This window comes from Scaptodrosophila lebanonensis, unplaced genomic scaffold (genome assembly GCF_003285725.1).
Source record: "Scaptodrosophila lebanonensis strain 11010-0011.00,11010-0021.00 unplaced genomic scaffold, SlebRS2 tig00001410-arrow-pilon, whole genome shotgun sequence".
Lineage (NCBI taxonomy): Eukaryota > Metazoa > Arthropoda > Insecta > Diptera > Drosophilidae > Scaptodrosophila > Scaptodrosophila lebanonensis.
In genome coordinates this window covers 3263674-3284686 of record NW_022060738.1, presented here as the reverse complement: position 1 = coordinate 3284686, position 21013 = coordinate 3263674, and the positions used below count along the sequence as shown (strand labels likewise).

General features: G+C 40.2%; 2 protein-coding genes across 3 annotated transcripts in view; both read right to left on the bottom strand.

Moving 5' to 3' along the window:
• LOC115630567 (serine-rich adhesin for platelets) overlaps nucleotides 1-1263 on the bottom strand; it is a 29400-nt gene extending 28137 nt beyond the window's left edge. Inside the window, exon 1 of the mRNA XM_030527183.1 lies at nucleotides 739-1263. The gene's annotated coding sequence lies outside the window, so the exon portion shown is untranslated. The remainder of the gene's footprint in view (nucleotides 1-738) is intronic.
• An 11910-nt stretch (nucleotides 1264-13173) lies between these two features.
• LOC115630682 (putative mediator of RNA polymerase II transcription subunit 26) lies at nucleotides 13174-20140 on the bottom strand. Of its 2 annotated transcripts, none has more exons than XM_030527328.1 (4): nucleotides 18850-20140; nucleotides 18643-18795; nucleotides 16600-18579; nucleotides 13174-14181 (listed from the first exon to the last, which is right to left on the bottom strand). In XM_030527328.1, the coding sequence occupies exons 1-4, from the start codon at nucleotides 19729-19731 to the stop codon at nucleotides 13456-13458; spliced, it is 3741 nt and encodes a 1246-aa protein (XP_030383188.1). In that variant the 5' UTR covers nucleotides 19732-20140; the 3' UTR covers nucleotides 13174-13455. The 2 variants fall into 2 exon arrangements, with proteins under 2 accessions (XP_030383188.1, XP_030383189.1); XM_030527329.1 differs by having other exon boundaries at nucleotides 18643-18786.
• Nucleotides 20141-21013: the final 873 nt, after the last annotated feature.

The window sequence follows — 21013 nt, the reverse complement described above, 5'->3', positions numbered from 1 at the left end:
TATACCAGAATTTTTACCAGCTTTAGATTTCTGACTTTTTAAGACAGTAGCCCCCATTAGCTAATTAAAAATATATGAGTTATTGTTACCATTTCATTGATTATATAATATTTAATCCTTTTTCAGGAACTTGATTGGTAATTTCTATATTAGAGAATGGTTAGATTTATTTATGCTTATACGAACGCAAATTCGGAGAGATCACTTTTATACAGGCAACTAATTACTTTATTAGTTAACATTTATTTTTTAATTGCAATTTCTTTTACGAATGTGCTTGTTTTATAAAAAGTTACTAAACAAGATCGCTGATTAAAATAAATGAAATAATTTGATTTTAATTTGTATGTATCTATTGTAATGTCCATGAAATTTAAGTTGAACATACATATGATTTGTAAATTTGATTAGGTACAAACGTTCCCAGCTTGTGAATTCGATAAGACCCTCTGGAACTGAATTCCAAGGTCAGTTGCACCATTTTCCTTTTCAATTTCAAAATATTCCTCTATGGAAAAATCTGGTTTATCTGCGTATCCAATAATTTTTGAGGGGTCTGCATGTAAATGTTCATGTCAATATAATCGTCCTGAACACGTCTTTGTTGTGCATTTACATGTGTATGTACATATGGATGTACATATATACATATATATGTATGTATGTATGTAGTAAATTGCTATGTAATATCGAAATACATATATTCATAGGTATGTACATATGTGTGTGTGTACTTACCCGTTTTTTAGATGCAAATGATTAAATCGCAACGTCTGATGACGACAATAACAGCAACAAGCTGACACAACACACACACACTGGCACACCTTAACACTTGCACTTATTGTCTGGCTGTGTGGCGAGAAGCGTGCTTGCAAATATCCGTTATGTGCGAGTTTTTCTTATTCTACTCGATATTGAAACAAAGGAGCAGCTTTTGCGTTCTCGTTCCGTTGCAACGATGGCCGCCAACGCAGTAGTCTCGTTGTTGTAGTAATTTGTGTTGCTGTTGCTACTTAAAGTTGTTGACTTCCGTATGAGAAATTGCGCGCAATTCACAATTATTTCAACAGCCAGACTGCTTGTTATGTGCGTGCGTGCGTGCGTTCGTTCGTTCTATCACTGGCTCTTATGTGTGCGCATGTGTGTATGAATGCGCATATATACATACATACATATGTATGTACGGCTAAAGTTTGCTCAGCGCTTCTATCTGAAGTGTCAGCAGCGGCAAACGAACTTTAAAGTTTATGAATGAAATCTGTGTTGCCCGCCCGCACGATCCGCGCTGACCAACAAATGTCTGACAAATGCAAAGGGCACAACTAAAACAACAAAACAGGGCAGCCAAAGTGTTGGGGACTCAGTGAGAGCGACGGCGGCAGCACGAGAAAGAGGGAGACAGTGTGTGCGGAGAGAGCTTGCGAGAGCGCGGCGCCAAAATGTGCTGCTATTAAGCTTTTTTGTTGTATTATTTTTGATTTTTTGTTTTGCTCGCGCCTTTTATTTTTTTTTTTTGCTTATTTTCCGGCGGCGTGGCTGTCTCTGCTTTTGTTTTGGTTGTTGTTGTTTATTTTGTATTTAAATTTCTCGTTGCTTCTGTATATTATATGCAGTTTATTTGCGTCTCTTTTAATTTATATTTCATTAATTGCGCCACAAATTACAAAAGAGCTAAACGTTATGAAATTGTTGCCTTTTATTTGTTTTTGTTGTTTTTTTTCTTGCCTAACTGTTCTTATTCCAGTATCGGATAACAAATTTCACTTTTTGTCATATATTTTTATTGTTTATCAAAATCTTTGAGCTGTTAACGCACATTTTGTTTTGGTTGCGCTGAAGCTTTTTATTATTTGATCAGATTTTATTTGCTTTGCTCTATTCTTTTATTTTCTTCGTTTTTGGGGTGTTTGCTTTTTGACGCAAGAATCGAAACTGAAATTGTTGCCGTGCTGTTGTTGCTGTTGCAGCGGCGGTTGCTGTCGGCACCAGTCGCTCTCAATGTTCTGAGAGAGGGACAGATCTTGAAGAAGAGAGGACCGATCCATTTGAGCAGGCGCAACAGCTGCAAAGCCTGCAACGCAGCTTAACCCTAAAATTCAAGGCACGACGCATGCACACGCACATACACACATACACACTCGCACTCACACGCCCCCAAGCGAAACACCCTGTCGGTAATTTCACAAGTTCATTGCTAAATGCTGCCGACAGTGTCAGCAACAGCGTCGACGTCGGCTACACGACGACAACACCAACATGTTGCAATCGAACCTGCTGCGTCTGGCACTTTTGTGTTTGTATTGGTGGTGTGCAGGTTGGCGAGTTGGGGCGACGACGGTAATGTTGACGACCCAGTTTTATTCTTGCCGTTGGTAATTTTATGCTGGCCATGTTGCTGTTGTGTTTGTTGTTACCATCTTACCGTTGTTTAGTGTTCTTTAACGGAGACCCGCTTTCTCTTTTTATTTTGGCCAAGTCAATTGAAATGCTGGCTGCGCTATGTTCGAAACTCAGGTTAGCCGCTCAACTTGGCCTTTCGTGCGCCGATCTCTAACAGGCGCCTGCCACTACATTTCTCTATAATTGGATGTTTAAAAACTCATGTGAATATGTATGTAAGTGTACACATATACACACATACATATGTACATGTATACACACATAGCAGTGTAAAATTCCTGACTTCAACTAGCCCATGACTCAGTCAACAACTCAGCCAATCCGCTTATGACTCGTCCTTTATTCATATCGTTTTTGTTTTACGTTTTACGCTTTGCCTGCCCAAACTTTTCAAGGTTAAGTCTTCGCCTCGCATCGGCAGCGTGCAATGACATTTGATAGTCCGGGCACCATCGCCAGCACCACAGCCACCAAAGGCAGTTCGTTCACTTGCGTCTCTGTTGGCGTCGCTGCCTCTGCACTGCTGTGCTCTTTTATTCCTGCGGCATAGCCACAGCTTAATGGGAGGGAGGAAGAGAGGAGGATAGGAGAGAGAAAGGTATACCCTCTGTCTGAGTGTGCATGTTATTGCCCAAGTTCTCAGGATACTCTACGCGACAGATTCGGGCTTATAGAACAGCGATTACGTGGCGTATACGTAACCTATGGACCCGGATATTCTAAATGTCTAGAAGTAAACTATATCTCATCGATAACTATCCAAACTCGGAGTACTAACAAAAATGGAAACTAAGTTCAAAGCTTAGAAACTCACGGCATTTTTTATGCCCTCCGCTGATATGTTGTGAAAGGGTATTGTTGTTGGTGTGTAAGTTTGCGATACCCATACCAGTATTAAATGCCCTAGTTACATACCACGTTTCATCAGTACGATGATGTCCTCCGACTACTCGACCCAATTTTTATTCCTCCAACAGTCCCGAAAATTGGCCATGGATATACGCACGATGAAAAAAGAAGCAAGAAAGTTGTTTTTTTTTAATAAAAAACGAGCAGGCTTGTTCCTGGTTTAGTTTTTTCCACATTTAGCTGTGAATTAGGACATAGCGGCATATAAAATTACACATTTATAGACATTGTTGTACATTTATTTTTGAGGCTTTGTCATTTTTTAGGGTGAACAAATAATGTACTAATGACACCTGTATTATTTGTTGATTAATAATAATAAAATTAAATAAAAAATATTAAAATTGATTTTTTTCAAAAATTAGAATTTCAAATGTATAAAGACGAAAATTAAAAATTCCGCAATCAGAGTGAGATTGTTGAACTTTATCATTAGTGAAAAAAAGTTACAAGCTATAGTGGAACGAACTTACTTACTGTGTGATTACTACGCGTATATTGTAGTCTGTAGCTCATGACCTATCTCAACCAAGCTATGTGGTTTTAAACAAATTTTTCACAGCATCCTCTTTTTGATGTTTGTCCAGCTTGGCGGGAATTATTAGTATTATTTGAAGAAAACTGCAATTTAAGCACGGCTTTACGGCTCTGGAAAAATAACCCACAGCATACACTTTTTGATGATTGTTCAAAATTTGTGGGAACTATAGAATTTACTAAAAAAAAAAACACCCAGTGCTTTTAATTTACGACACACAATGTTCTTAGTATTATTTCAAGAATCTGATCCAAATGGTACTTACATATCTGTAGACAAGCGACTTAATGTAAATTAATGCTCACATCTCAACCTTTTGTTCCGACCCGTTTCCAACAATATTTTTTTATTAAAAAGCTCTAAAAAGTCAGGGGCTCTGACTACAAAATATATTCGAAAATGTTACCTTAACTGACCTAATATTAATTTGTTTAACAAGTTCTAAGTTGTTTTAAGATATGGGCTTGTACTTGTGTATGATCTAGGATTTTTGAACCTTTATTGAACCCCCTCTGTCCTGTTTAGGTGAACTAAGCAGTTCGTCGCGACCGAATGCTGGTAAAGAACAAAAGCGACCACTTGCAGACGGCAAAATTTCATTAGCTTTGCGTAAACTTACATAAGGCTGCAGGAGCGGCAGAAGGATGTGGCAGGAAGATGCGACGGGTGGCAGGCGGCGGGCTCTGCGACGACTTTGGCTTGTTTTTGCACACTTTGTGTGCGTCTGCCGCGTGGCAGGCGCGACGTCAGTGAAAGGGAAAGGTTATTAGACTCGTCGATTGCCGAGCTGGAATCGTGCCCTTGGGATGGGGGCCAGACATGCAAACATTGGCTGCTTGCTCCTTTAGCAGCGACGATGACGAGGGCGCTTATTGTTATAATAACCTTTCGTTTTTCATCTTCTCTTTCGATTTCTTTATATTTTGGGTTTGTCGACGGAAGCGACGCGACCTGCCGCTTGCCGCTTGCCGCTTGCCACTTGCCACTTGCCGTTTGATGGCCAGTGGAGGGTGTGGTGTTGGGACAAGTTCATCAGACGGCGGCAACAGAAACGTGTGTAGGTGCAATGGCAGCAGCAGCGTCGGTCGTCGTCTCTCGTCCTGGCGCAACGAACTCGTGCGCATTACGAAAGCAACCTCTAGGATATTCGCAGGCGATTTATGCGGCCGTTCGTTGGCCGTCCTGGCTGTTGACATCGCGCAACGGCAATGACCGTTAACAATTTTACAGTTACCGCCTATCGTCGGCACTCAGACACGGCTTTCAACTAATTTTTTCCTCCTCCACAGCCCCAGACACAAACAATAATTTTTAATTCAATATTGAGTCAATGCATCGAACTACACTACTACCTACATAATACATGTAGGTAGGAAAATGAGTTTTAATTGGAAGGCAAATAAATACATTTGAGAAAAACATAACACAATCAACTGCTGCTCTTCCCACAATTCGGTGGCTATAGCTTTTAAAGCATTCGATGCAACTTCGTTCATACAGCCAAACAGAAGTTAAATTTTTAAAAATTTATAATTACGTTAATCATTAGCCATCTACTTTCATTTGAAAAAGCAATTGATGCTTAAAAATTGAATAAATTTTATTGTTATAATATGTAAAATCTGCCTGGACTGGAAAATACAAGTTACCTACAAGTAATATGTTCATAATACGTTCCAATCAGTACCTAAAAGGCAAAGATTTCTTTACTTTTCAATCAATAAGCCTACAAGTATACATATTTCTAAGTCGATAGCGCCTAAACGAACTGAACCATTAAAACTAATCGAAAAACTGTTGATCGAATTTGTCATTTCATTGCATTAGGAATTTACCAATATTATGAAAACTAACCAACTTGAGAATCTGACAATATTAATATAAAATAAAGATAGAAAATATTGTAGAATATTATATTTGCAATCAATATAAACATAATTCTGTTTTTACACGTTCTTTTTTAATACGGTTTTGATTTAACACGGTTTGAAAATAAAAAATTTTATATATGGTGGCACGACTTTATTCCATTTAGCACGATTCAAAATAACAGATGAGCAATGTGTTCTTTACACGGTTTTTTTACACATTTTCTGGAATATATCTACCGTGCAAAAACAGAATGAGGTGTACTCGTAAGCCAATTCAATATGTACGTCTGTTCGTCCGAATATAATAGGCGATTTTCTAAAACTCCATTCGTTTAATTCTATTTAGATCTCAAAGACACTAAATTTCCCAGATGCCCTATATATGTACTATATAGTAAAGGTGGATTTTGAATTTTTGCTACTTACCCCACTCCTCCGCGATTACTGTAGTTGTGGTTCGGCTTTGTCTCAACTCTTTACTACACAAATGCTCACACACGCATAGACACACAATTCCGATGTAAAACAAATTCTGCACATGCAGAATCCTGAAAAAGATTATTCGTGTACACCATTTTTATAGCCTGTACCCGTAGGGTAAAAAGGGTATATTAGGTTTGTGCAAAGTATGTAACATGCAGAAGGAAGCATCTCCGACCCAATAAAGTATATATATTCTGAATCAGCATGACGAGAGAAATCGATCTAGACATGTCCGTCCGTCCGTCCGTCTGGATGATCGCAACGATCTCAGAAACTATAAAAGCTGGAACAACCAAATTTGGTATCCAGATTCTCCTATGTCCGAGAAAGGACGAGTTTATTTTATTTTTTGGAATCTTCCCCCCCTTCCCCCGCTACAGAATTTCGTCAATACCGTCCACATTTCAAAAGTTACCTAAACCAAACTTTGCACAATAACTTAAATACATAATTATCTACTTTTGTTTCAAATTTCATCTAAATCGGTTCATGCTAAGAAAAGTTATTAGCGAAACGAATTCTCTACAGTACAACCCCCACAAACTGCAGCAACAAGTTCGCTCTTCTTCTTCCTCTCTTTGCTTCTGCTATGGGCGCATATAACTCAGTGACAGAAGTTAACCTGGGTACAGGGTATTTCACTGTCGGGCTTACTCGACTGTGGCGTTTTTTCTTGTTTTATGATTATTCTACACATAGTACAGAGTATTTTAAAGTTGGGACACTCGCCCCTAGCTTTTTCCATTGTTTCTTAATCGCCGCAGTCAAGCTCTACACAATTACTTGGCAGAAGTTAAACCAAGCAGTGCAGAGCATAATCCTTGGAAGGCGACTCAATACTTAAAAATGCCAAATAGGAGACTGGCAGCCATTCGAAATGACAGTGGTTCCTGGTGCAGGCAGCATTTATATTTAAAGGGAAGTGCTATTGCAGATTATATACTATTCCTGAACCTATTAATTTATTTTAGAGCTATTTGACATGGAGTTTATTGACACTGGACTAATGAACTCAATATTTCATTGCATGAACAATATGGGGGCTTTTCGTAAAACCTCTCTGCAAGTACTTAGACTCCGTCTGAGCTCAATCATTTCGCCCACGATGGAAATGTGCCAAGGTAATTGTAATGCTCAAGTCGGAGAAGTCAGACCAACAGTCTAATCTTTCTAAGCTACTCAAGAGCATAGTCTCAGAAAATCAAATAACATATACAAGGGTGTACGCAGCTTTTCCAAAAGGATCCCAACAAATTACAATTTTGATTAAATAATGCACGATGCGTTTAAATAATAATTTATGCATATGATAAATGAAAACACTTCAACAAATCCAAAAAAATCCATGTTATAGTAAGTCGAAATGGTGCGCCATAACAATGAATGTTTTGTTGACTTCATATTGCGAAATTTTGTCTAGGGGGAGTGCGGGGAGGGGGCGACGTCCTGCGTACGCCCTTGAACATATATCCCCATTTTAATATGCATCCTGCGTAGAAAGCAAAACTTACATCTCAGTCATTTCCCCCCAAAGCCTATTCTTTGAAGTTTAAACATAAAGCGCCATCCAACAACATACCTCATGCTGTTAAAGAACTGCCTGAATGAACCAGTGTTCAGATAGATAACCTATCTATATTAGAAATACCCGTTATTATGGTCACATCTACTATTCTGCAAAGACGGTTTGTACTGATTCCATGGCTGAACAAATCAAGCATAAGCTGAACACCGACATATCAACGCACATAGCTTTCTTCAACTGACGGAGCGACTGCCCTCCCGTGACTCCAAATGGCGACACAGTTCCGAGCAGTCCTACCATTAAATACCGTGGACAGACGACTTCAGTGGCTCCCACACATGAAAGCAAAGAGAAAGCACCTCAGCAGCAGCAATGACTGCCTTGGCAGGCGCTAGGGGCGCGGGCTCAGATGCAGAAAACTATAAAGCCTTTCTAAGGCCTGCAGCTCTGGGGGAGGGGGAAGAAAATAGAAATAGTAGCGATGCAAGGGCTTCGACATAATGCTATCTGTAATGTTAAATTACTGAAAATCTTTGTTTAACCAAGCAGGTATTTAGGTTTCCATGAACTTGCAAATCAAAATTAATCGAACTCTAGAAGAGAGAATCTAAGCCAGATTTACGAGCAAATTAAGGTCAGATTCCATTTGGATTCTGAATCAATGATTGACTGACTATAGTGACTATATACATATGTATAGTTTAGGCTGCTGGCCACCTCAACTCTATTCTCAGCGCAAAAATTTCATAATTTCATTGACAACAACAAGCTTACAAGTATACCATGGCTTATATTTAACCCCAATTGGCGATCTTTCGCGAATGCGAGTGGGAAAAAGAAAAGCGGGGCCAGCAGCTAAGTGGCAAGCAGCCCATGACAGTTGCAACTTTCTAATGCTGCAACTGCAGCTGCAACAACAGACGCTGCAGTTGCCACATCACTCTTGGTGGAAAACTTGAAACGGATGTGGATGTGGCCCACACCCCCCCTCCACACCACGAGCTATCGCGCAATCGTGCCAACAACAACAGCAATAACAAAACTAACTCTGCATTGGCATTATGTGTGCCAAAATGCAACAAAGACGAATTTCTCCAACGTATCTCCACCACTGTTGTTGTTGCTATTGCAATTGCTTTTGCTGTTTTCCACTGCAAATTACTTAACTATTTTCTCAGTTTCGCTTTGCATTGCTATTTCTGACGTTGTTGTTGCTGCCCGCCTGCCATTGTTGCAGTTGCAGTTGCATGTTGTTGCATATTAGCCAAGCCTACAACGGCAACAATAACAACAACAACACCAACAACAAAGGCTTTAGACGACGGCAGTGAAAAGTTGGTCATGACAGTCAAAATGGCTGAGAAGGAGCTTGCAAAAAGCGGTAGGGAAGATGGAGGGGGAGAGACCTAAGCCTTGGAAGGGGGGAGTGTGAGGAAGGCAGCGATCGCTGACAATGTCTCAGTGGGCAGCACTTGCTGGTGTGTGTGTGTGTGTGTGTGTGTGTGTGTGTGTGTGTGAGTCAGTCAAGCGATCGCTGCTTCTTGATACGCTGGGGTTGGCATTTAGCACTCCCTTCAAATATAGTACATACATATGTATTTAGAGTCCTCATTTATTTGTCTGCCAGAATTCGCGGGCGCAGTAAATTATCTGTCTACACTCAAAAAAAAAATTGCATAGTATAAATGGACACCTCTTTTATCCGGACACTCTCTACGGCGGACACTTTTCTAAAACATTCGATCGGTGTATAAAGTATTTCAGTATCCCCTTAAGCGGACAAAAATTGGCCGTCCGTGAGTGTCTGGCCAAGAGAGTTTTCACTGTATTTCATATTCAAATCAAATGTAAACAACGTAAATTTAACTAAAAACATATTCAATTACTGATTTAAATATGAACAATATTCAAAACACAGTGTAAATCTTTGTCACGTCAAGAGTGTCATGCTCAATTTAATTGTGGACCATATTTATTTATTATTTATTCAAATAACAAATAGTTAAATTTACTATGTTCCATAGTAAATATTTATATTTTTCTCAACTTTAATTTGAAGTTTTGGAAAGTGGGAAAAGTATTTTATAATTAAGAAAAAGACACCTTTGGCGTGAGTCAAACCCACGTCTCCACATCATAACTTGTACATAGTTTATTACCATCACGCTTTAAATTTAATATTTGAATGTTAAACTTGTGTTTTATATCTACTAAAACACACTGTGGTAAAAAATCGATGGTAAAAATCTACGTGTAAATATTTAAATGTACGTGGGTTTGTTTTATTAGTGTGTTACTTTTATGTACAAACTGTATGTTACATACATACATATATCTGATGTACATATGCGCACAAGAAACTTTATGAATTCAGAGTTTGTTGGGGCATTATAGAAACTCCGATTTCAAACTTCGATAAGTCAGTCTACGGCGTAACTTTATAAAAAAAAACTCACTTATACCAGTTTGGATCTATGTTTTAATAAACAACACAAAAATGTATGATAAAAAATAAAAATATATATATTTGTAATAGTATTCTCTTGAAACTGATCTACAAAAAGTGTCCCAACAATTTCTATCCAATTTCTTCTATAGACCCTGCACCTAAAGGGCATTATGAAGTCGTTTAGTTTGTTTGTAGAACACCCCCACGAAGACGTGATTATCATTACAAAACAATCGTTTCACAGATGCCCGTCCGTCTGTATGAACGTCAGATGCTTAGCTAGCATAAGATATAGAGCTGCCAAACTTTGTATGCATGTTCTCCTATGTCAAAGGCAGGACAAGTTTATGTTTTCCCAATGCAAAACCATCATTTAAAAAAGGGTTAAAATTGTTTCTTTTAGTAGCATTTTTGTTAAAGTGCGTACAGTGCATTGGGGAATTGCACCGACAAATAATATATAATAATGGTAATATATGGTTTTTAATAAATACTTGTATATGGATAAGTCTTGGTACATCGAGCTTGGTGCCTGATCAAACCACATCCATTTTTATTTCGTGCCATGTCCAAATATATATTTTTGCAATGCATAAGACCTTAAATCCAAATCCATCAATACTTATTGCCCAATTAGTATTAGTATTAGTAGTCAACTAATTTCAGCCTTTATCTGGATTGTATACTACTATTGCCTATATTTTACGAGTGCAGTTTGTGATTGCAGGTGCAAATAAACCATAAATTCGTTCCGTTATGTTATCTATACCAATATTATTAAGAGGACATATTTTATTGTCTGTATGTTTGTTTGATTATTTGGATTGAACAGACTCCGAAACTACTGGGCCGATTTAAAGCTACACTATCCCCCGTTAAGATAGGCTATATTATATTTGCAAAAAAGTTAGGGATCCGTTCTAAAACGCCAATAATGTAATTGTGTACAAAAATTACTGAACCGGCTGCTTTTAGTTCAGCATAAGTATTAAGGCAATATTATTCAAAAGTTATTCAATGAAGAATACCAAAAAACATCTAAAAATGAACAACAAAAAAATCATTAAAATAATAATATCCAAAAATAGTTTTATAATTTTTGAAAATTTTGTAAAATAAATGACGAAAGCTTTCATGGATTTCTGTGCAAATTATTTGCAAGTCCGACCACATGGAAATCATTTTGTACGTAACACACAAACTTCTAGGCAATCTGATCTAGTGGCAGAGGAAGTGGGTTTTTTTTTTGTTTTTTTTAGCAGTTTTTGGTAAAATTCGTATGCAAACAATGAGTCTTTTGACTCGTTTCGAACACCCGTTTGTCATTCAATTGGGGGCAGCGCTTTATAGAGCGGCCACAATTCGACAAAAGGCCGATCTTCATTCAGTTGTGCACTTCACGTTGTCAGAAGATCCGATGACCAAAGTGACTTTTACTTTGCGAGTGGTGGTGGCGACTTCTATGCGAGTATACTTACTACAAGTATATGCCACAATCTCTCCGCATTTGGCCCACTGATCTAATAAACTCCCCATTGTCATTCGCTGGCACACAACTAGCCACTCCATTTGTCACTCGATCACATAAAGTCAGTCGTGTGTGCGACTAACTGGGGCACATTCATTAATTTATGCATGCAAATATAATACACCACAACAACAATAGCAACAATGGCAACAACAACCAATGCTAATGCTAAATATACGCAAGCGAGTGTGGAAATTGCAGTCGACACACAAAAATAGAAAGTTTTTCCAATTGCATAGCCAGCCGACGATGTTAGCTGCAATTTTCTCTTTGCAATTTGATTAAATAAAATATTGTGTAAAAGTTTTGCCAACAACAGCAACAACAATTGCAACTGCGGCAGCAATCGTTGCTGCTGTTGCCGGCAGCGCAACTTTCCAACTCGCTGCGAAGCAAATGCAGTTTGGCTTCTAACTCGGTTACTAGATGCAATAATAATTGCATTTGTCCCACTTTACTTTCACTTGACGGCCGACCGAACGACCGACAAAACGCCCAAACGACCGACTGGTTAATGCAACTGCAACAACAACAACAACATCAATGGCGGCGGGCATTGCGCATGTCGCTTTATCCGCCAAAACGGCAATTACAACAGCAACAGCAAAGGCAACAGAAACCGCAACAACAACAACAAGCGGTGCAGTCAACGTCATCGTCATCGTCGACTTTGACTTTGCGCCTCTGTAGGTCTATCTGTTTGTCTATTTGTGCAGCGTGTTGCATGAAAAGTTGCAACTTTTTCCAAGCCAGCGTTGCTCTTGCTTGGTGGAAATTGTTGTTTGCTGTTCGCCGTTTGCCGTTCGCCGTTTGGCAAAGGAAAAGTGGGTCAAGCGCAGCATTGTTGCCATTATTGTCGTGATGTTGCTGCTATTGTTGGTGCCGCTGTTACTTGTTGCATGCTTCTTGCACATGGTAGTGGCAGTTGTGGTGTTGGTGTTGCTGTTGCTGTTGGTGATGCACTTAATTGACAATTTCCAATTTCCACAGAGCGAGAGAGAGACAATTTTGTAGTTGCTTTCGGCATTTGATTTATGAAAATGGGTTACAAGTGTCTCACTGTTGGTCACGCGTTTTTCTTCAGTTTTGTTTTAACATTTCATTAATTTATTTACTAGAATTATTATACATATATGTATACATACACATATATATGTATATACATACATATATACATGCGTATATATGCACTTAGTCAATATAGTACAGCAATTAATGTTCATCTTAAGTAATTAATCGCTTGTTTCATTTGCATTTCTTTCTTATACACATACTTAGGCGTGTAGAATTTTTTTCTTTTTTTTTAAAGAATTTTTGCCCAGAATCTTGCCTCTATATATGCGATATTTACACTTTTTTTAGATCTTCAATAGAGTTGGACAAGCTTGCTTGTTTACAGGATTTCACAGTCGAAATGAAGATAAAGACATGCGTAAAAACAAAAATAAGAGGACAGCAGACTGTGGATATTCCCGCATTACGAACTGTTTTTTTTTCTTTTTTTTTAGCATTTAGAGCCAAGCATATACATAGTATTTACATGGGGTTTCAGTGCGTCTTTCGCATTGGTACAAGAAACGTAATTAGTTTTTGGTATAAAAAATAATAAATTATGAAAATATGAAATAAAAACATCAAATGTTAGAACGGGCGTTGAAACAAACTGATAACAAAGTGCCCAGAAAGATAGATTATTCAAAGGTTGATTGGGTAAATACAAAGATCTATAACGACGATCGGAAGAAGTGGTTATCGGCGATGCAATATATTGGACAGAGTGCGTATTTGTTTCTGTAGCTCCGAGTCCATGCGACAGCACTCTTCCTCCATGATCTGGCGCATCTCCTTCAGATCGGGCAGCTTGTCGGCCTGCATGTTGAGTAGCTCGCCGAAGAACTTGCCCCACACGTGCTTCTTCAGATAGCGCGGTAATTTCTGGCGAATATCCCACGAGGATCCGCGTTTCTGCGGCTGCATATACTCACCAAAGAGCATCACATGCACGGTGCCTGCAATGCAGAAGAGATCCGTTTCGTACGACCACGGGCGACCTTCTTGCATCTCAATGCAGGTGAAACCATCCGTCTGCACCACCTTGCGGAACTTCGTGTGTTCGCCGTCCGGGAAGAGGGACATGTCGATGGCACAGCCAAAGTCGATAAGGCGGAGCGACGGCAGATTGCTGTCCACACTGGGTACACGCATCAGCAGGAAGTTGTCCGGCTTTATGTCCGCATGTATGATATGCTGACGATGGAGATGCTCCACAATATTGCATATCTGTGCCGAGAAATGCATGACGAGCGATTCGTGCATCACTTTTGTGGTGGCCTGTCGTATTTTATTGTTGATGTCCAGCAGCGAACCGAAAGGCGAAAACTCTGTAGCAATCAGGCTGGCATTGGGCGCTATAATAGCCGTTGAAATATCCATGAAGCCGGGCAGCACTTCTGGGTTTGTGATGCGCTTCAGCACCTAATCGTATAAAAGAAATGTTAAATAAGTATATTAATACACATGGAATCTCATCTATTTATTCTTAACAATTCCCTTATATTTAATAACAACTTCTAGTTGTTGGGAAATGCGCGATTACTTTTATGACTTAACTCTAAATATAAACATTTTAAGTTCGGCATTTTATACTTGCAATCGAAACAGACAACCAAGTAAGCACGAACCAGTCCTATCGTCAGCTATGATATAGTTTATTGAATTCCATTTAAACTTTGATATACAGCTTAGCCATTATCTAAAACTAATAGATAAATACCAGATTTGGTTACACTATTTTTAATACACAAACAAAAATATGTCCTGTTTGATTATTCTACCAATCTATTCTATGGCAGCTATATAGTTGTAAAACAATGATATAAATATGCAAATATAAACATTTGTCATAAAGGTGAAAAACATATTGATATTCAGATGGACGGACAGACCTAGGCTATATCGATTCATCGCAATGCTGATCATGAGTTCTCCCTGTTTTATATCATTTTAAAGCCGCCTGGTACAGGATATAAAACTGAAATTATAAAAATTCCCATGTGCATCTTATTTGATAAGAGTATACATTTTCGGTTGTGGTACAAAAATAAAGGAAATATATATTACTCGTATATGTACATCGTCTGCATAAAAATAGTGATTGAATCTTAGACTTTATTTAATCTATTACATGGTCATGATTCGCGACGCGAATCTTCGAATTTGAATCTTACATATATGTTCTGATTTTAATCAATAAGGAAACATGGTGCAAAGCTTCAGATCAATGCCAATACGTACACTGAGAAAAATATTAAGATTCATCCCGAAACACTAGTACATATTGTTTTATGAATTCCACACCGTTTTCATTGAAGTGAACACTTTCTTCTGGATGTTCTATATATTTCTTACCATTTCTAGTACATATTATTATTTGTGGGTTGCATGGTGTCTAACAAGCAATTATATAGTCATTCTTTTTTATTACTTTTTTAATTTTATGCATAAGAGTATATCATTATATGATTTTATTTTAGCCCATTTTATAGGCTTTTCTATAGAACAACATACCACCCGATATTAAGGAGTTTATGTATTATTGGATGAAGTGCTGTTTGCTGGAAAAACATCTTTATCGCGCACTAAATGTTAGTCTCTCGTTAAAAAAGCATACAGCGTGCTGATCTGTAAAGTCACAATAGCTGATAACTTTGTACATCTGTTGAAAATGCACTTAAAATAAATTCTCGAGATACAAATGCAAGATTTATTAAAACATTGCCAGCAAAATGTGTTTCTAGTTGTATCGATGTTGCCGTAGAATTAACCGACGATTAGATGAAACTTGAAACAAAAGTAGATAATTATATAGAAATTATGTGTGCAAAGTTTGGTTAGGGTAGCTTTTGAATTGTGGACGGTATTGACGAAATTCTGTAGCGAGGGAAGGGAGGGAAAATTCCAAAAAATAAAATAAACTCGTCCTTTCTCGGACCTAGGAGAATCTGGATACCAACTTTGTTTATCCTAGCTTTTATAGTTTCTGAGATCCTTGCGTTCATCCAGACGGACGGACAAACGGACGGACGGACATGTCTAGATCGATTTCTCTCCTCATGCTGATTCAGAATGTATATACTTTATGGGGTCGGAGATGCTTTGCACAAACCTAATATACTCTTTTTAGCCTACGGGTACAGGGTATAAAAAGTGGAGAAGCTAAAGTCGGGTGTCCCAACATTGAATTACTCTGTACATACATATGCCTAGAATAAGTATGCGTGCCTATGGGTGTTTGTGTGTAACTGTGCAAAGCATCAACAACAACAACAGTTGCGTGCAGTGCTTGTCCTGAAATTATATATAGCTGTAACTTCCAGTTAAATCGGCTTATCATAATGAAACTTGGCTCATAATCACCAACAAAAAGTTTTTGCCAAATTAGAATGCAAAATTCCAAGAAATACCGGAGTTATGAAAAATGGCTGGTTGTGGAAAAGAGGGGGAGGGAGGTAAATTCCGAAATACACATTTTCTGCGTATTCACATAATGCATCTTGGACTAAAATGGTGACCCTAAGTGGTATAGTCTTGGAGACTTAATTGATTATACGAATGGCGTTTCCGAACATCCCCATTATCGGGGGAGTGGGGGTATAATCAAAGAAAAAACAAACGTGCAAAATTTCGTGTCTCTAGCTCTTATAGTCTCTGAGATCCAGGTGTTCATACGGACGGGCGGACAGACAGACAGACATAAATCGCATCGTCTTGTCATGTTGATCAAGAATATATATACTTTGTGGGGTCTGCCACACCTCCTAATATACTCTTTTACATTTAATGTTCGGAGTATACAATTAAAAGAAAATTATGTAAAGGGGCCCACTGGCTTACCTGATCACAAATGTAGATCTCCCAGGTATTTGGGGGTTTCTGATACTTCAAGGCCACTACATTGCCCGACCGCGCATCGGTCGCCTTATACACCGAACCGTAGGATCCACGTCCAACCTCCTTATCGATGCTGAACTGCACGCCCTCTAGGACGTTGAGTGTGCGAGTATTGGAAATTTTTGGCAGTGGCGTTTGTATAATCTTATAGCTTGCGTGCACATCATCGCCGGGAAAGTCGAGCTTGGCGAGGAAGGCGCGGCACAATTCACTATTGAACGGATCAATGGCCTCCTTAGCCATATGGCGTTCGATGGTCTCCAGTGCCTTGGACAATCGGCGTTCTTTGGCCTCAATGTCGTGTTGGGTGGCAAAATACGAATTCTCCTGGAATGTGGAGAAATCGGCCACCGTTGTGTTTCCTGCTGTTGCATTATGGATAGTGCTGGTGTTGTTGTTGTTGGTGGTGGGGATATTGTTATTGTGCGACTGCATGGTTTTATTATTGTTGGTGGCCACACGGGAGACATCGCGGAAATTTAGACGATCCACGGCCGATGCTAATGAACTATTGGAATTATCAAAGGCACTCGCGCTGGCGAATGAAAAATTGGCATTGTCGTTAAATGTGGCATTTTGTAGGGTAGCCGCACCGCCGGCTGGAACAGAAGCAGGTGCTCTAGCTTTCGCGGCAGAACCTTGGGCTATAGCAGCAGCAGCAGAGGCATTTGCTTCACCATTGAACGGAAACTCCAAAGCGGACGATGATGAATTGCTATTGCTGCACAGGTCGGCTTGGAACTTGCTGCGCTTTAACTTGCCACGCGCTCGTCTATAGCCATTAGCTGCTGATACACACTCGCTCTTTGGCGTCGACGTCTGCCCCAGCATATAGGGATGGAAGTGGTGGCCATTGCGTTGCCTCTGCACATTGCTCTCCAGTTTGGGGGAAGCGGGCAGATGCTCCTCCTGCTGCTGATAGGTGCGCTCAATGGTATAGGCACTGTAGGTGCTGCTCTGCAGTGTATCGTTGCCTGCTGGGCGCTCCTTTTTGAATTTTATTTTTATCGAACGATTCTGTTGCTCGATCGTCGTTTGCGCACTGAACTGCATACCATATGTTGCCCCGACATTTCCATTTGTGTAGGAGGCGGCGTCGTCAACTTCGTCTGTTTCGGCTTCCTCATCTTCGTCGCCGTCTTCCTCCTCCTCATCGTCGTCGTCGCCACTGTCTTCATCGTCGTTTTCTTCATCGGCCTCAGCTTCCTCTTCATCTTCAGCCCCATTACTTTCCGCTCCATTATAACTGGTTGTGACGTCGCTGCCGCCACCAGCAACGCCGCTGCTGCTGTTGTGAGAATTTAAAGCTCCGTCCACAGCTGTTATATAATAAGAGGCCTCTGATTCATAGGAATCGTAAAGCTGTTGTTGTCGTTGCTGTTCCAAAACAGTTGCTGAATACGCAAGTGGCTCCTTTTGATTCAGCTGTTCTTGTACTATAACATTGGCTTGTTGCTGATGTGGCTGCTGTGGTGCTGATTGCTGCCGACGCCTCTGCTCCAAAAGCTGCGCATATTTGCGCGCTCGCAACTCCTCCGGACTGTATTCAATGCCCGCGCCGATTGGATAAACCAGTTGCTTGGGATAGTGACAGACCCGACACGGATCCTCTGGCTCCTCCAGCGTCAACGCTGGTTTCCAGGTCTCGTGATTGTTGCGTCCGCAGGGATGAAAGTTGCGAGGAAGTCGCAGTCCTGCCACATCTAACGAGCTCTCCACAGTTGCAGGAGCCGATGCGGCTTGACTCGTAGATAAACCATTGCCATTTTGCTGCTGGTATGGTTGATGCTGATTAAGCTGCTGTGGCTGCGGTTGTGCATGAGCATTGGGATGCTGGCCATGCAATTGCTGCTGCTGTTGTTGCTGTTGTTGAGGAGGTGCTGTTTGTTGCTGTGGCTCATAATGTGAGGCTGGCGGCGTAAGCTGTAAACAGATTAGGCATAAGTTACCCGTAATAAGGATTGTCAATTTCATTGACTAGCTTACCTGACTGTGTGGCACAATATGCGGAAAATGCTGCTGAGTCTGTGCCTGTGATTGTACCTGTGCTTGTGCGTGTGGGTGTTGCAAAGCGGCAGCTCCGGCTGTAGCTTGCAGCTGTTGTTCGTAACGTTGAAGAGGATGCGGTTGCTGAGTATGCTATAAAAGTTCAGTGCTCAAATTATATAATAAGATGCGATGATTGCTGCTTACCTGATGCTGGTAGTGGGAGTGTGCCTGCGTTTGTTGGTTTTGATGTGGAGGATACGGATGCTGGTGTGGAAGGTTGGCAGGTTGCTGCTCTGCAGGCAGCTCATGGGGATGCGTTTGGTATTGCGACTGGTGATAGATATGCTGAGACTGTTGCTGCTGTGCATGCTGCAGATATGGCGGATGATGTTGTTGCTGTTGCTGCTGGGGGCGATGCGGCTGCGGATAGCTTTGTGGCATCGGTTGATGAGCCTGATGTTGTTGCTGCTGCTGGTGGTGATTTTGCGTATATGTTGCCAGTTGTTGCAAGGCATCTGGCTGCGGTGCTTGTTGCAAATGCTGCTGCTGTTGCTGGAGATGCAAAGAACGCGCATATGTGAATTTACTATGTGCATGCTGTAGCTCGGCATTGCTTTGTGCCTTCTCCTGAAACGCCAAATTGAATACTGCCTCGGCGTCTTTGTACTCCTCCCTAGATTCGTAATAACTTGCCCAGCCGATGTAGAACGCAGCCACTTGGCGCCCGGTGCCTCGCTGGTAGAGCACCTGATAAAAGTGCAGTGGATCTGTCTGCATTGCTATGTACTTCAGCCACAGACGCACCAACCGTGGGTCCTGCCTATAGTAGTCATTGTGCTCGTATACGGTAAGGCAGCGTTCGAGCGTCTCTCGGAATTTATTCTCCGGATCGCTGTGTGCGTGGTTCTCGTACCAACATATGTAGTTGTACCAATGGTCAAGGGGATCTGGCCCTTGGTACAAGGCAACAGCGTGCTCCCAGGCCTGTTTGTCCTTTACGAAGCTGCGCATTTGATCGCTGTTGACGCTCACGCTGTTGTTTGTTTGGCTTTGGTTGGGACGCAAATAAGAGGAGTGCATTGCCATGGAAATTCTGCGGCCACTGCTGCCGTGCTCGACGTGCTATGCTTGCGAACATACACACGACATGCACGTGCAACAATAATGTGGCGGTCTTACGGAGATCGCGAGTGGTTAATGCATACGCACTATGAAGTTTCGTAATAAAAACAAATTATTATCAAATATGCTTAGAGTGTGCTCCGATGGCCTGAATTAGGTATCGAATGGCGTACACTCAGGCACAAATACTTGCTGCTTGACAGCTTTAGCATAAGTCCTATGATGTTTTCGCACTTGTTTACTATTTGTATGTTTAAGTTCACTCGAGATAGTTTATGTGTCCTGCGCCTATCCGCTTTTCCCCGCTCGTTTTCTTGCTTTTTCACGCTTTCCTGGAGCTATCGAGTGAACCTGTCTGGAAAAATCGACGAAAAGTATCGATAAGGCTAAATTGCTTATCGAATATATCCCGCTCCAGCAAATGCGTGACTCTTCTTATTACTTGAGCTAAATACACGAAATTAAACTCTGTATTTCCACTTTTACATATCAGTTGATTATTTGAACTGTCACTTAGAAAATACACAGGGCTTATTGGGCGCAGCATTCGATAAGTACCGGAAAATTTCATAAGTATTTTGTAGCGTTGCCACCTTATCTTCTATTTGCAAAATGGCGGCAAGTCTATAAATTAAATTAATACCTACATTGACCAATTTATCATGCTGTGTTTTAGAAAAATAACGGCCATCTGGACCCGTTCCTACTTTATATCGAAGACGTGCGAAAATCCAGCTGCTACATTACTTGTTGGCTTATCACAGTCAAACAATGTAATGACAATAACATATTTATGTACAAATATATTTGATATTTTATTTCTATGGCTCAAAATACAGTAACAAGCCCTTTTGTTTGAACTATAATATATACATTTCATAAATTTGTTTAATAGTTCAGCTTAATTCTTTTCAAAACTGATGTATGAGTTCCTTATTAGTATTTTTGAATGCTTGATTTTTTTTACTCTGACACCGCTTTTTGATGATTAAGGCAAGGCATTGCGATTAGAGAGTGTTGTCTTTTTGCATAGAGATGAGTCAAACCGAATGTCACGCGGCTACTGTGGCTGTGACTATATTCTATCTGTGACTGTATATTATGAAGGTGGTTTAAAATATAAAGTCGTATTTATAAACAACACCTATGTATGTATATTTGATCAAATCAAGTGATTGATTTGACTAAAATTAGTATAATTTTAAATTTAGTTCAATAGATGAGCTGTGACCTTGTAGTACTCGTG